General features: G+C 47.2%; 1 protein-coding gene across 6 annotated transcripts in view; it reads right to left on the bottom strand.

The window, feature by feature from the left end:
- Positions 1-14,977, bottom strand: part of CCDC162P (coiled-coil domain containing 162, pseudogene) — a 164,459-nt gene continuing 149,482 nt past the window's right edge. For 4 of the 6 annotated variants that reach the window (XM_074333386.1, XM_074333388.1, XM_074333385.1 and 1 more), the window contains 7 exons: positions 14,069-14,221; positions 13,705-13,839; positions 12,911-13,063; positions 10,611-10,820; positions 5,378-5,498; positions 2,098-2,225; positions 1-193 (listed from right to left, as the gene is read on the bottom strand). In XM_074333386.1, coding sequence (XP_074189487.1) covers positions 71-193; positions 2,098-2,225; positions 5,378-5,498; positions 10,611-10,820; positions 12,911-13,063; positions 13,705-13,839; positions 14,069-14,221 — 1,023 coding nt within the window. In that variant the 3' untranslated portion in view covers positions 1-70. The remainder of the gene's footprint in view (positions 194-2,097; positions 2,226-5,377; positions 5,499-10,610; positions 10,821-12,910; positions 13,064-13,704; positions 13,840-14,068; positions 14,222-14,977) is intronic. The other 2 variants (XM_074333387.1, XM_074333389.1) reach the window with 1 other exon arrangement.

Below are 14,977 nucleotides of genomic sequence, written 5' to 3'. Positions count from 1 at the left end.
TGGAGTTTAGAATCATTTTTATTCATTTGAATGCTTACAGAAATAAAACTTGGAAAAGGATATATGATTACTAGTCAGGTTTATGTGGCATTCTGGATGGAGCTGTTTGAACTTGAAACGCTGAAAGTTGAACATTTTCTGCCACATTGGGTAGGAAGCCATCGTCAGTCCTTTTTTTGTGTTTAATAGGTACCTGCAATATAAATATTACATACATACTGGAGCTTTTAAGGAAGATGGTGAATAAGTTGTATTATAGCATCATTAAAAGCCACTATTACTAATGAGACCAAGATTCCTGTGGCAATCTGGGTTAGGCCATTTAGTGTGCTTTCTTGTACATATTTTGCCACTTGTCATAAAGGGAAGTGGTCAAGAATGAGTCCATCAATGAGCCATTTCTTGCTGAAGAAGAAAGATCCCATATTTGGAGTCATCTAAAAATTTCTTGATATTTTATCATTTGTGTTAGTGCAGTGCTTTTTTTTTTTTTTTTTCAGAAAATCATTGGTGTTCTTACATTCCAGCCATGTATAAATTCCTCTTCAGTCTGTATTTATCTGACTTGTCTCATAGCCCTTGCTTAAGAAGTCAGACCTTGTATTCAAATAGCCTCCAACTACTTTTTTGCCTTTTCTGGACCTTACACTTTTTGCGTGGGGTCTCTATACTAGACACAAGCCAGTAGAGAGGCCCACAAGATGCTTCCTTAATTATCAGGATTTATTTACTTACTAGGATAATGTCCCACAATTAGCTTTAGACGATCACCCTTCTAAATCTCTCAAATATAGTGGATCTCCACTAATGTGTTTAGCTACTTGGTAACTTTCCCAAACGTAAGAGTTGTGTTCGCCAACTTCCCTCACAGTAGGAGCATTCACTTCTGGGAGTGAAATGAGGGTGGAGTGAATCCTAAAAGCCCTCGCGGTCCCATACACACCAACGGAATGTTGCTTTCTTTTGGAAAAGGTTTTTTTCAGAAACAAATAGACATATACTAGAATTTCACATTTTGGCGAAAGATGACTCCACAGAGATTGATGAGTCAAGCAAATGGCAGGCATTAATGTGAATGTGGCCCCCTACTTGGTCAGGGATCTCAGTTAGGTATGTTCCCACCTGTTTCTTCCCTCTGTGTATTGCTCTTAACTGCATGTTTAGAAATACTGCAACAAACTTTTGGTCCAATAACTAGATCATCAGCTGCAGAAATACACTTTCAAAAGAGGCTTCAGAATGGCATATTTCTTCTGAAAGAATGAAATCTCTTAATTTTTCTCAAGAGAGGAGGCATTCTTTGTGAAATTTATTTTTATTTTTCAATTACAGTTTATGTTCAATATTACATTAGTTTCAGGTGTACAGCATAGTGGTTAGACATTTATATAATTTAGGAAGTGATCCCCCACCTGACACCATACATATTTATTACAATAATGATCACTATATTCCCTATGCTGTACTTTACATCCCCGTGAATATTTTGTAACTGCCAATTAGTACTTCTTAATCCCTTCACCTTTTTCATCCAGCCCCTTAACCCCTATCTCATCCCGCAACATGCTGTATACCTCGAGCTAATCTGCATTCCAAGAATTTCTCACGTGTTTAAACTGACTTCTGAAACTCTTATTTCTGCACTGCCAGGGAACTCAGATAAGGAATCTGACGGTGCTGGTTGATTACTGTAGATGAGTAAAAAAAAAAAAAACAATTGAGAGACAGAACATAGCAAGGTGTTGATACTGACTTCCACACCCATTTATTGAACCTGCAATTAAGTGCCTTTGGGCTTAATTGTTTCAATCAGAATTTTATTATTGAGGAGTAATGTCAGCAACATGGCAGAGTCCGTAGCCCAGGACCGTCTTTCCCTCCACAAACATTGATACAGCAACAATTCATGGACAAATTCCCTTTGTGAGAAAGCCAGAATTTTATTATCCAGACCCAAGCACCTAGATAAGATTCTGATACATAATTTTTAAAAGTAAGCTTGAAGTGACCCTAAAACCATTATTTCATATTTATTTTTATTGTTTTTATCATTTTTTATTGTTTTATATATCTATATTCAAATTTATTATTACTTACAGTCTTTGGCCTTTGAATCCTTCTTGTTATTTTATTGTCCATAAGATTAGTCTTTAAAAGGTGTTGCTGGGAGTATCTGGATGATGTGGAAGCAGAATTTAGGGAGTATTGAACCCGGGATACAAGGCCTATAAAGTTAAAAATGTTATATCTCTGGTTGCAAAATACAGGCCAAGGTTTAATTCATAAAGTTTTAAAGCTTAAAATGGGCATATAATCCAGCTTCATTAATTTTGAGTCAAAAATGTCAAAACCTTGGTGGAGTCTTATCTGAAGGTCACAGGACTAAGTGAAAGAGAGAGGATGGGTGACTTGGACTGTTGTGGATAGGAGTGGACAGACTGCGAGACATTCAAATTAATAGGAGTTGGTAATTAACTGGATTTGCAGGGTGAGAAAAAACAGCTCCCCGATTTCTGGCTCAAGTAACTGGGTAGATGTTCATTTTATTTTACAGTGTATTTTATGATCCTGGCATATACATGCTCAATGGATAATTGCTGTTTAGGAGATTAGAAGAATATATGGGTGAGAAACATGATTGTGTAGAGAGAAAGCAGATAAAGATTAGTTTAAGGACCCTGAGAAGGTAGGAGCACACCGGATCTTGTGCACCAGGATTGACCCTGGGAATAAAAGGGCACCTTTTCCATTTTAACAGGAGGGCAGGAGAACCAGCAGTGGATCAACGTAGGTAGGCGAGAAACAAGAAGTCGAGGGAATTTTCATCTGATGGCTTTTAATTGGTATGTGAAATGGGAGGTGATGTGTTTGGGGGAGGAGGACAGTGTGTGAAGGTCTAAAGAGACCAGGAATATTTAAAATAGTTGCAGCAAAGAGGAGGAGAGTGAGTGGACCCCCACTTCAGTTCCAGGGGAGAACCGCAGTGAGCTGAGCCTAAGCCCCTCAGGCATCTTAGTCTCTGTCTTAAGTGATTTATTCAGAGTTGGGCACCTGACACGGGTTTGCCCAGTTAGAGCCGTGTTCTGTTTTTTAAACATTTATTTTTAAGTGTGTTTTTCCAGGACCCATCAGCTCCAAGTCAAGTAGTTGTTTCAATCTAGTGTGGAGGGCACAGCTCACAGTGGCCCATGTGGGGATCGAACCAGCGACCTTGTTAAGAGCACCGCGCTCCAACCAGCTGAGCTAACCGGCCACCCCAGAGCCTTACTCTTTTTGACTGTCCCATCTTTAGCCCCCACTCCTGCCGTTGGAGCTTGAACAGAGGATGGGAGCTACGAGGTGGTGGCCATCTTGCTTCCCAAGGGGCCCCACTTCCTTTCTGCTTCCGGCATTCTCAGAACCAGAGCTGGAGAGAGAAACCAGTCCTCACGAACAAGTTCAAACCTCGATCAAACTAACTTAAGCCGGCCCACTTAAGAATATTTCACAGCTTTGTGAGCCAGTTAATTTCATTTTTTTCCCCTGAAGAATGCATTTTGAGAATAACTGCACTAGAACAAGTTATAGTTTCTCATGAATTGCCAGATCCTAGGGGAATCCACGTGAATGCTGAGTAAGGAGAGCTTGCCCCTTTACTCTGCCTCTGCTTCTGATGCTTCTGATGTGGGGAGCAGAGAGGCCGCTGCTACCACCCCCGCAGAAAGGAGAGACCTGGGTCGCCTCGCTCATCCTACTGGACAACAGCTGAACAGGAGTGGGAACAAGGGCTGACTTTTACCCCTCAACATTAATAGTGGAGGTGATATCTGCCTGTCCCCCTGAAGTGCCTGGTACTAAACAGGCAGGTATGACCCAGTCCCTCCCCTCTAATGAATCTACATGTAGGAAGTCTTTGACAAACCCCACTCCTGTCATTGCAGAGGGGGGACAGATGGGGGTCAAGCCTGGGGAGTGACTTCTACCTCTGCTTCCTGGGAAAGCAGTGTCTCTTTCACTCCTGCCACAATCCTGGGAATTAGGTCTCCTCCCACCTTCCTCATGCCCCACTCTGGTTCTCCTTCATAATTGTGCAGGTGTTAAAGAACATGGATGACAGTTTCATAGGACACCGTAACCCAGAAAGGAATTTTGAAAATGCCTGGCCAGGCTGGAGGCAGAGAGGAAAGGGAGAGACAGAAAAATCCCAGGGCACATAGAGAAGACGGTGCCACGCTAAGGGTCAGCGGCCAACATAGGGCCCTAGGGTGCCTTTGCTGTTCTTCCTCTAGACCCCGGCAGCTGGGGCAAGGGGCGCCAGCCCTGCTGTCAGGACCAAGCAGCAGACCCAGAGGCAGGGAAGAGGGCCCTGGGCTTTATGGACAAGCCTAACCCTGCGCTTGGTAAACCCAAAGTAACTTGATCTTCCTCTGCTTGATCTTTGAAACTGATCTTTCTGCTTCTGAAAGGCTGTGTTTTTTTCATACAATTCACACTGGTGAGTAGCCAAAAGGAAACACAGCTAAAGTACAACACACATACGAAAGTAACATTTTACAGGTACTTAGTGCTACTCTACTACGTGCCAGACAAGCATTATTTCATCTAAACCTCAGAATGTGCCTTTGAGGTGGATATTCCCATTGTATGTAGGGACTAGTTAACTTATCTAAGGGCACAGCACTAGAAGTGGCGGAGCCAGGATTTGAGCCTTGGCTGCTTACTCCAAAGGCACCACCCTCGCTCAGCAGGCTACACTGCGGAACAGAAAGAAGAAGCGTGGCTGGTCTTAACAATAGGCTGCTCGTGGTTACTGATATTTGGTGGTATTTTCCTCAGTCAGAGCTAGAACAGAACTTGGAGTTTGTTTAGTCCTCATCCTATAAGGGAGGGAGCTAGTTCAGAGACACGCTGGGGTCTGGCCTCAGCTCCGTGCTGCTAGTGGACTGCACAGCCCAGAAGCCTGTTTTAATTGCCGTTTCCATAAAACTCCTCAAGCTCTCAGCACCCAAGAATCATAATGCACTTTATGAGTAACATCTGAGAAATGTGGCCATGAATGTCCCAAGACACTGAGCTGCTTCAAAATCCAGGGAAGTAAGTACTCAATGTTCTTTAAGTGGTATGTTAGACATTCCTGGGACAGACACTCCAGTTTTGATGACTGAAACCTTTTAGTATAGGATGGCCGTACTCCAAGGAGAACTAAAGCACAAAGTTGTGACTGCAAATCAGAATTGAGGTTCGTTCATTCATGTATCACTCATTCATTCATTCAACCAACATCATGGCACACCCACTCAATACCCCCTGGGTTGTTATGGACAGTCCCTGAGACCCTCCTTCAACTCAGACCCAGGCCCTCAGAGCTTGTTTGAGTCAGAGCAGGGTGTCTGCTTACCGCAGGCTGAGCTCATCTGGACAGACGATCCCGTGGCATCACTAAGCTGATTTTGTAGCTCTTCGACACGCTGGAAAGCTTCCAGCTTCACGCTGCGCTCCTGGGCCAGCCGGCTTCTCATCTGAGGGGAAAGTGCTTGGGAAGCAGACATGCTTTCTGGTGCATACGTTAGTTCCCGGGGTTCCTAGGGAGAGTGTGCGTCCAGGCCACCCCAGGAAGTCCTGGTCAGGCTGAACGCAGCCTTCTGAGAACCAAGTGCTCCAGGAAAGCCAAGAACCCCTTATTACCTTATAATAGGCCTTTACACACACAAGTTTTATCTTTTATATTTATTTCAGCAGACGGGGAGGAGGGAGAGGGGTGTGGGGAGGGCCCAGGTCACGGAGGACCTTGTAGGTCAAGCCACAAACCCACCCCAAGGACCTGCAGCCCGGGAGCCCTGGGCAGTTTCAAACAGAGAAAAGACTTGATCTCTCTCCCAGTTCTCTGTGCTCAGCTCAGCTCCTCCGCTGCAGGGAAAGCCCTGGGGCCTGACAGGAGGTACACGCCGGAGGCAAACACAGTGTTTGCTCATGTGGTCCTTCCCGGCACAGCTGACCCCCGTGCCCGGCCAGAGAGCTGCTTGGTCCAAAGTGCACCTCCTCTGCAGAGATCATGGGTAGTTTTCTTTTGAAATTTGTTTTTATCTCCTAATTTTTTTTAATTCTAAAAAACGTAATAATGGTTTAGTGGGTTTAATAGCATCCCCCAAAATTCATATCCACCTGGAACTTCAAAATGTGACCTTATTGGAAAGAGTTTTTGCAGATGTAATTAAGATGAAGTCATGCTGAATGAAGGATGGGCCCTAAATCCCATGACTGATGTCCTTATAGGAGGAGAGGACACATACATACAGAGGGACACGTAAGGCTGAAGGCCAGGTGACAAGGGAGGCAGAGACTGGAGTGTGGCAGCTACACGGCGAGGAATGCCGTGGATTGCAGACAGCCCCCAGAAGCCAGGAGACAGGCATGGGAAGGTGTTTCCTCAGGACTGAAGGAGGCAGCACCTCGATCTCGGGTGTCTGGCCTCCTGAACCGAGGAGAATACATTTCTGTTGTTCTAAGCCACCCAGTTTGTGGTATTTTGTTACAACAGCCCTAGGACACTAATACACATGCTAATGTCAAAAATTCTGCCACACGTGTTTTAAATCCTACTCCAGTCTGGAGAAACCCAACCAGAAGGCCCCTGAACTCTCAGAGCTGTGACCACAGGCTTGCCTTATAAAGTTAAAGGGGTGGTTCTCTGTACACGTGGATGCTTTCAAGTGTAGTTTGACTTTCAGTAGATGATCAGATGCCCAGAGTTAGGAAAACTTCGTAATGTAAAGTAGGCCCAAAGGCCCTCTCTGCACCACGGGATTTGGGTAGGACCCTCACTCCCTATGGGTAGGAGCCAGGGGAAACATATCAAGACTCTCTCAGCCAGGCAGGGGCTAAACCAATTTGAAAAATACCAGCAAAGGAAAGAAACATGCTTAGTGAGGACCTAGTGTTAGCCCACGCCACCCCCACTTCATAGACGTAGGTACAGTGACTCGCCCAGGGTCACTGTGGGGACAGAGCCAGGAGTGCAGTTTCCAGGCTCTCGCCCTCACGTGGAAAGGTGCTCACTCGGGTAGTAAATGGCCATCAACTGTGTTTGGATGGCCATCAGCTGTGGCTAGTTGGTCGTCAGCTGTAACCAGTGAGCCACTAGCCACTAATGTAACTGCTGTGGCTACGCTAGCAGTAAATGGGGGTTAGCAAGGGCGGATTGTGGATTGCGGATTGCAAAGAGGCGGATGTGCCAGTGAGAATATAGTGGTATGACTGCCCTATCTATGGCTCCATGGGTGTTCCTTTTTGGCCTCACCATGTCCTGTGTTCCTATGTGGGGAGCGGGACCAGAGACCACGCATGCCACCCTGCATGACACATGTGCAGCGAGCAGGGTACAGTGCCGGCCAAAGCTCTCCGAAGGGCGGTAGAGCAGTTTGTGCATATGAACACTCAGTCTCAGGAAGACCAGGAGGAGCAGCTGCCGGAGAGCTGGACCCCTGTGGAGGGGTGGGAAGACGTGAACGGTTCCCCAACCAGCATAGGCCAGAGAAAGCGAGGGTCATTGCGGCCCTGTGGGCTGGGAAGTGCTTGCTGAGGCCCTCACCCCCAGGTTGGGGAGGACTTGGAGCCCTTGCCCTGCAGAGAGGGCACATATTGTGAGGCTAATGACTATGGATTATGGGGAATGTGTTCCATCCCTGATTTGATGGACGGCTTCACTGTTTGCTTGGGAATGTACCACCCAGTAGTGGAACTGGTGGATGTTTGCTTTTGTGTCTCGACCGGCCACCGTCGAGAATATGTGAGAACCCTGGCTGTGCCCAGGAAGTCTGGCTGTGCCCAGAAAGACTGGCAGTGCCCTGAGAGCCCTGGCTGTGTCCAGGAAGTTGGGCTGTGCCCAGAGAGAGTGGCAGTGCCCTGAGAGCCCTGGCTGAGTCCAGGAAGTTGGGCTGTGCCCAGAGAGAGTGGCAATGCCCTGAGAGTCCTGGCTGTGTCCAGGAAGTGTGGCTGTGCCCAGAGAGAGTGGCAATGCCCTGAGAGTCCTGGCTGTGTCCAGGAAGTCGGGCTGTGCCCGGAAAGGGCAGTACCCTGAGAAACCCTGGCTGAGCCCAGGAAGTCTGGCTGTGTCCAGGAAGTTGGGCTGTGCCCAGAGAGAGTGGCAATGCCCTGAGAGCCCTGGCTGAGTCCAGGAAGTTGGGCTGTGCCCAGAGAGAGTGGCAATGCCCTGAGAGTCCTGGCTGTGTCCAGGAAGTGTGGCTGTGCCCAGAGAGAGTGGCAATGCCCTGAGAGTCCTGGCTGTGTCCAGGAAGTCGGGCTGTGCCCGGAAAGGGCAGTACCCTGAGAAACCCTGGCTGAGCCCAGGAAGTCTGGCTGTGTCCAGGAAGTTGGGCTGTGCCCAGAGAGAGTGGCAGTGCCCTGAGAGGCCCTGGCTGTGTCCAGGAAGTCTGGCTGTGCCCAGAGAAAATGGCAGTGCCCTGAGAGGCCCTGCCATGGCTGTGCCTGGGGAGACTGGTGATACCCTAAGAAGCCCAGGCAGTCTGGCTGTGCACAACAGGACTGGTGGTGCCCTGAAAAACCCTGGCTGTCCCCAGAGAGCCTGGCTATGTCCAAGATATTGCATTCACCTCCAGGTTTCTCGCACAGGGCCCCTCGCAGAAGATGCTTGTCACGTAGATTGTGAGGTGAGACCCTGTAGGGGCGGAGTGTGGGGATAGAGCCAGGAGTGCAGTTTCCAGGCTCTCGGCCTCACGTTGCAAGGTGCTGGCTCAGGTAGTAAATGGCCATCAACTGTGATTAGATGGCCATCAGCTGTGGCTAGCTGGCCGTCAGCTGTAACCAGTGAGCCATTGGCCACTAATGTAACTGCTGTGGCTACGCTAGCAGCAAAAAATGGGGGCTAGCAAAGGCGGATTGTGGATTGTGGATTGCAAAGAGGCAGATGTGCCAGTGAGAATATAGTGGTATGACTCCCTCATCTATGGCTCCATGGGTGTTCCTTTTTGGCCTCACCATGTCCTGTGTTCCTATGTGGGGAGCGGGACCAGAGACCACGCATGCCACCCTGCATGACAGTCACACAACCAATTAGTGGCAGAGTCAGGATTTGAAACCAGGTCTATCTACCTGTTTCCAAAGTTCTCCACCTTCATATTCCTAACAAAAAGACAAACTGCCAGTACTTATAGAGAGCTGTGTATCCACTAAGTGCTTCATTTGAATGGCCTAATTTAACGCTTTCCCAAATCCCATGAGGTGAGGACATTATTCTCCATTGCACTGATGAGGAAACTAAAGCACAGAGAATCCAGAGACCAAAGTCATACAGCTGGAGGCTTAGGGGCGTGATTCAGGCAGCCTAATTCTAGGGCTTACGCTCTAAATGACCTCCCCAGGAGCAGGAGGTAGGCAAGGCCCCTCATGCTCTCCAAGATCAGAGGATCAAAATGCACCCTTGGAGTTCAAGTTTGGAGATGGATTAAAGAAGCCACTGCTGCCCCTCAGAGCTCCTGCTGGCTGAGGGTGGATTGCTGTGTGGGGTGGGTAAGCCCAGGGCCAAGAGCTGCCTGCAGAGTTGGAGGCATAGTTTAGAAAGAGCCAATGATTGTTTTTACATACAAAATACTAAAAACAAGTATTTATTGGGAGGCACTTCAAAATATTTGTTTTGACTACTTTTCGAATCTATGCCATTAAACAAAAATTAACTATTAACTAGAGAGACTTGGAGAAACTGCTTTATGAACCTCCTTTCTGTGGTGGCTTTTAGAAAAGCACAATTTGAAGGACAACTATATGACACCAAATATTTCTTATGGGTTTAGTCATATTTTAGTTTACTTTTCATGAAACAAATGTGAAGCTCTAATTTTCTTTTAAAGCTACTCATTTCTCTCCATTACTATAAAAATATTTTCTCTAGCATTGCCTCAATTCAATTTTTATCCTTTTAAAAAAGTCATTATTTGTAGAATTCTCTGATCTTCTCCTTGGGCACTTAAAACACTTGTGCAATAATTTAACTTTTTCAAATTCTCTTTCCTAATATCTCTGGTGAATTAATTGATTTATTCATTCAATGAATACATGTGAAGTACCTGCTCTAGAAAGTGCTGTTTCTGTGGCTTCCTTTGTTAGAACTTGCATTAAACCACATTTACATTATTTTTTATTTTTTATTTTTTTTTTGCTGTGGGGTATATTTAACAAAAACATATTGTGTCTGAGAACTACTTTTGGCTTTCCTTTTTGTCTCTGCAGTTCCAGAAACACCATAGATAAAATCCCCTTATCATAACTTCCATACCACTAGCTGCTTTTCCAGATTACTAGTGAGAATTTTCTAAAGGATTTCTTAGTTCACAGATTAGAGCCAGGTGGAAATGACGCTTTCCAAGTGGGTTAGAATAGTGCCAAGATCTGGGCCTTGAGGTGCTCAGGCCATCATCTGTCGTCATGAGCAGCCCAAGCAATCACCCAGCGTGGGGATAAATATTTCCATTTTTCTGGTGGGCCTAGAAGTGACAAAGGTGGGGTAACACTGCCACGGAGGACATGAGAGGCATGGAAAAGACGGGAAGAAAGAAACAGCTGTGGCTGGTGCACCCTGATTGGCTTTTTGAGTGGCTGCTACATCTCTCTGGAGTTACCTGTCGGACTTCTCTCTGAATTTTCTTCCTCTGGAGCTGGCTCAGTTTAGAAGCCCGATCAGCCTCTTCAGTAATTCGCTGCAGCTGCTGTTCTTTTTGCCCCACGTCTTCCAAGAGCTTCTCCATGCTGCAGGTTTTCAGGAAATCCAGCTGCTGCCAGTGTAGAGCTTCCTGGGTTAATCTGTGTTCTAACTCTTTCAGCAGTTGAGCCTGTGGCAGGAAAAAGACCAAAGGAAACACAAAAAGCACAGCCTTTCTTCTCAGCACCAGGTAAGGAACGAGAGGTTGGCCAACACAGCCGTCAGCTCCGTAAGGGCCCAGCGGCAGAACTATGTGGAGTAACCCTCTGTTCAGGGTAATACAGCCCAGTCGTTCTGTCCTTTGCCAGCCAGACAACAGCAAGACCACCAGGACGTCGGCCAGCCTGGCATTTACTGTAAGCCCCGAGGCAACAGTTGGGGGAAATAAAACAAACACGCAAACAAACAAACAAAAACCAATAGCCAGGCAAGCGATAATGCTGCTATCCAGCAATACCAGGTCAGATAATTTGGTCTTTTAATACGAAAATTTGATGATTACTTGTATGTTAATTAGCTTATTAAGCAACTAGTCCTATCTATCTGTCACGCAGGGTGTCATGCGGGGTCTCAGCTCCCGAGGCTCCCTGCATAAGAACGGAGAACATGGTAAGGCCAAAAAGGAACACCCACGGAGCCATAGATAGGGGTGCCACCCAACTATATTCTCGCCGGCGGCGGGGAAAGACACATGAAGTAGGATCCACACGATCCGCCATCTGCCGTCTACTTCTCTGCCGGCCACCCAACCCCTTGCTAACTACAGTCCGAGCTTGCCAGCCACCATCTCTTGCTAGCCCCCATTTTTCTGCTGGTGTAGCAACGGCAGTTATATTAGTAGCCAATGCCTCACTAGTTATAGCTGACGGCCAACTAGCCACAGCTGATGGCCATCGAATCACAGTTGATGGCCATTTACTACCGGAGTCAGCACCTTTCCACGTGAGGGCGAGAGCCTGGAAACTGCACTCCTGCCTCTGTCCCCACACTGTCACAAACTACATCTGCATTGTCATTGAGCACTTATTACGAGAGAGCAGGATGATGCAGGAGTTGCAGTGAGTGGGGAAGGCAGGTTCTGATGTTGCCTTGTTTCCAAAATAGCTGGAGGAAGCCGTTCCAGATGGTGAAAGAAGGAAAACTGTAGTAATAATTTAGTTTTGTCCTGAATTTTCTAATCAGTAACACAAGTACCAGATGGTCAATCCTTCATTACCACACCACTAATAATGACGATTCATACAGCAGGCCCTCGAGTAACATCGTTTTGTTCAACATTGTTTTGTTATAACGTTGATGAGCTGCCGTAGACACTTAAGTCTTGTTTATATGAATTAGCCTGTGGTCAAATTGGTGTGGTACTGTTGTTTTGCTTAAACTCATAGAACCTATTGATGATGTTAAGTGAGGGCTTGCTGTATTTGTGTGGTGACTTTACAGTTTACATAATTATGCACTACAATCACCTGTGCACAGTGAGGGATAAATTAGGATCCAAAAGGAATAGATTGTATGTCATGTTTTAACTATGCCCAGCTTTCCCGGCTACTATATAAACGCAGCCTTTCTCTCTCTCTAAATCTAGGATCTCTCTGCTTCCTTCATACTCAGAGGGTGGGCACCGTTATTAAGAGCTCAAACATGGAAACACCTTTATTTTGGTGCCAGCGCCTACTGAGTAGCAGTAACTCCGAAATTAAGACTTAGCAGGGGTCGTCAGAAAAGGACCCAAGATGCCGTGCTTTGGGCATGATGCTGACAGCCCAGCCACACTCCACGGGTAGAGGGTTGCTGTTGAAGGAAAGCACAGCTAGAGCAGGAAAAGACTGAGTTCAAGGCACAGACCCAGACCCCAAGATGCCTTCTGGGTGAAAAGATCCTCAGACACACACACACACACACACACGCGCGCGCGCGCGCGCTATCTTATGTATAAGTAACGTTTCACTGTCTTAGCCAAATATGAATAAGAACAAAAGCCTTTGGACACTGCCCATAGTTTCTGGAACAAAGGGGCAAAGGAAGCCGAGGGCCAGGCCATCTTTCCCTGGCAGTGCCATCTGCTCGGCTTCACACTGTGGAGCTCCGGGGACCATCTGGAATCTGGCTTCCTCCAGCTATTTTGGAAACAAGCTGCACAAGCCGCTCCTAGTTGCCACAGTCAGCTTTGCAGAGCACATTCAGAGACAGGGAGGAAGAGCGGTTCTGGGGCTCAGGTACCTGGCCATCCTGCTGCTTGCATATCCTCACGTTGTCAGCCTGGGCCCTGGCCAGGGCCTGCCTGAGAGCCAGTAACTGTTGACGAAATAAAACCGCTTCTTGCTCTGCCATTAGCTTGATGCGCAGACACTCTTTTTTACTTTGCACGACTTCCTGTGAATATCCCAAACACAGTAAGATAGGAAATAAGTCTCCTCTCCATATTTTCAGTTTCATGAACAGTCTCTAAACCACTCCATCTTGTATTGTTCTTTAAAACTTCCAGTAGAAGGAAGCCCGGCTGGTGCCCTTCTCTGTGATTTCAGTTAAGAACAGGGTGACAGATCAGAGTACATAAACTGTCAGAAACAGTAAGTGAAAGTTTCCAACCCCCTGTTAACCTGTGCTTCAATGTGCCTTAAAGCAGATTTTTCACTTACTCTTTTATTACGTAATGTTCCTCAGATAATCATGTTTGAAACTCAAAGGTGTGCCGTATTTTGATGAAGCTGCCTCAAGCCCTGGGGAAGTCTCTCCTCTATCTTTTCCCTTCCCTCGCACTAACCTGTCTGATTTGTTCTCCCATTTACTTCTTTGCCATTTGCTTCTGGATGTTTTCTATTTCACCCGAGTCTCAGACATCACCTGTTCCCAGGGAAACTTCCCAGCTGTCAGATCTTTAAGATGGTGGTCTGGCTACCAACACCAGAGCAGCAGCTATAGCCAAGGAGGCTGGCCTGCCACCCCACAGCCCCCACCCCGCCCCCACCAACGCCTGGGCCAGGGCCCCCCTCCCGCAGCTCCCCAGTGTTCACCTTCTCAGCCCTGCTCAGCTGGCCCTGGAAGCGAGCCTGCTGCACGGCCAGCCGCCAGCGGCCCAGGCTCCTCACTTTGCACACCAGGACGCTCAGGCTGCAGTTGTCCTGCTCCAAATCTCGCAGCTGCTCCTGCTAAGAAGGCCCACTTGAAGAAAAGCCTGCCCCCAACACTCTTCTCAGGAAAGGGCATGAATGCTAACATCGAAACATGCCTTCCAGAAGATGACACAATCGTGCAATGAGCCCCAGTGCCCTTTTAAAATGCCTGATGTGGTGCTTTCTCAGGCAAACAGTGAGTGGTGGGGTCAGATACTAGGACGCAGTGCTGACCAATAGCCCTTTGCTAACTGAGATCACATACTTGGGTCGGGTTTTCTTTCATTCCTTCGTCAGGTCTGGCAGAGCCCCACTTTTTCTTTAGGTCTTTCATATGCTCAATCCCTTCTGTTCTCACTTCGCTGATGAGCTCGCACAATTTCTGGATCAAATTAAGCTGATTCTCATCCAGCTTTTCCTGCAAATTGCAGACACCACTTCAGGAAGGGCAATTGAGGAAGAGTCATTTTGTGTCCTAAAAATGCAACTTTCAGAAATGGTTTCCCATTAAAAAGCCGTCCACCCAGAGCATTATTCCATCAGGTATTATCTGGAAGTCACACGAGTGGCCCCTTTAGTGTTGTCTTCAATCCACAGAGCTTCATCGTGGGAAAGCCTGCCTATGCTGTCAGATACCCAGGCAAGTTGAGTGGGTAGAAGAGTGGGAGGTCACAGACGGAAAATTGAATTGCCCTCCAAAACCCTCAAATGGTTACTTGGGAACTAACACTTAGGGATTTGGGCTATCAGGTTGACTCAACAGAATCTGACCTGATAAAACACTGCTGATGAGCCACTAACAGGGACCTCCATTAAAAACAGATAAAGCAGAGGAAGGAATCAGGCGGGCTGCCTCCTAGTCAGGCTCCAGCAGAAATCTCGTTATGAAACAGCCTGTTCTGAATGGCTCATGGCTAAAAGGCTTATGGTAAAATGACTTGATCACTGGGAAATACAACTGGAGACCCAGTGTTCTTGGGTGAGGGGTGAGAGTGGGGTGTCCTCTCACCTTTGAACCACTTCCCTGGAGAGGAAGGCAGGAGGATAGTGCCAGCTGGGGAGCCGTGGCAGGAAGCCTGGCTGCTGGCCACACAGCAAAAGCTCACCACCTTCTCAGGACCCTGGGATAGAACAGGGTTTCCCTACTTTGGGGGACTTGTAGAACTAGTTTAAC

The sequence above is a fragment of the Rhinolophus sinicus genome, linkage group LG05 (genome assembly GCF_036562045.2).
Source record: "Rhinolophus sinicus isolate RSC01 linkage group LG05, ASM3656204v1, whole genome shotgun sequence".
In the NCBI taxonomy this organism is placed as follows: domain Eukaryota; kingdom Metazoa; phylum Chordata; class Mammalia; order Chiroptera; family Rhinolophidae; genus Rhinolophus; species Rhinolophus sinicus.
This window is presented reverse-complemented; position numbering and strand designations above follow the sequence as displayed.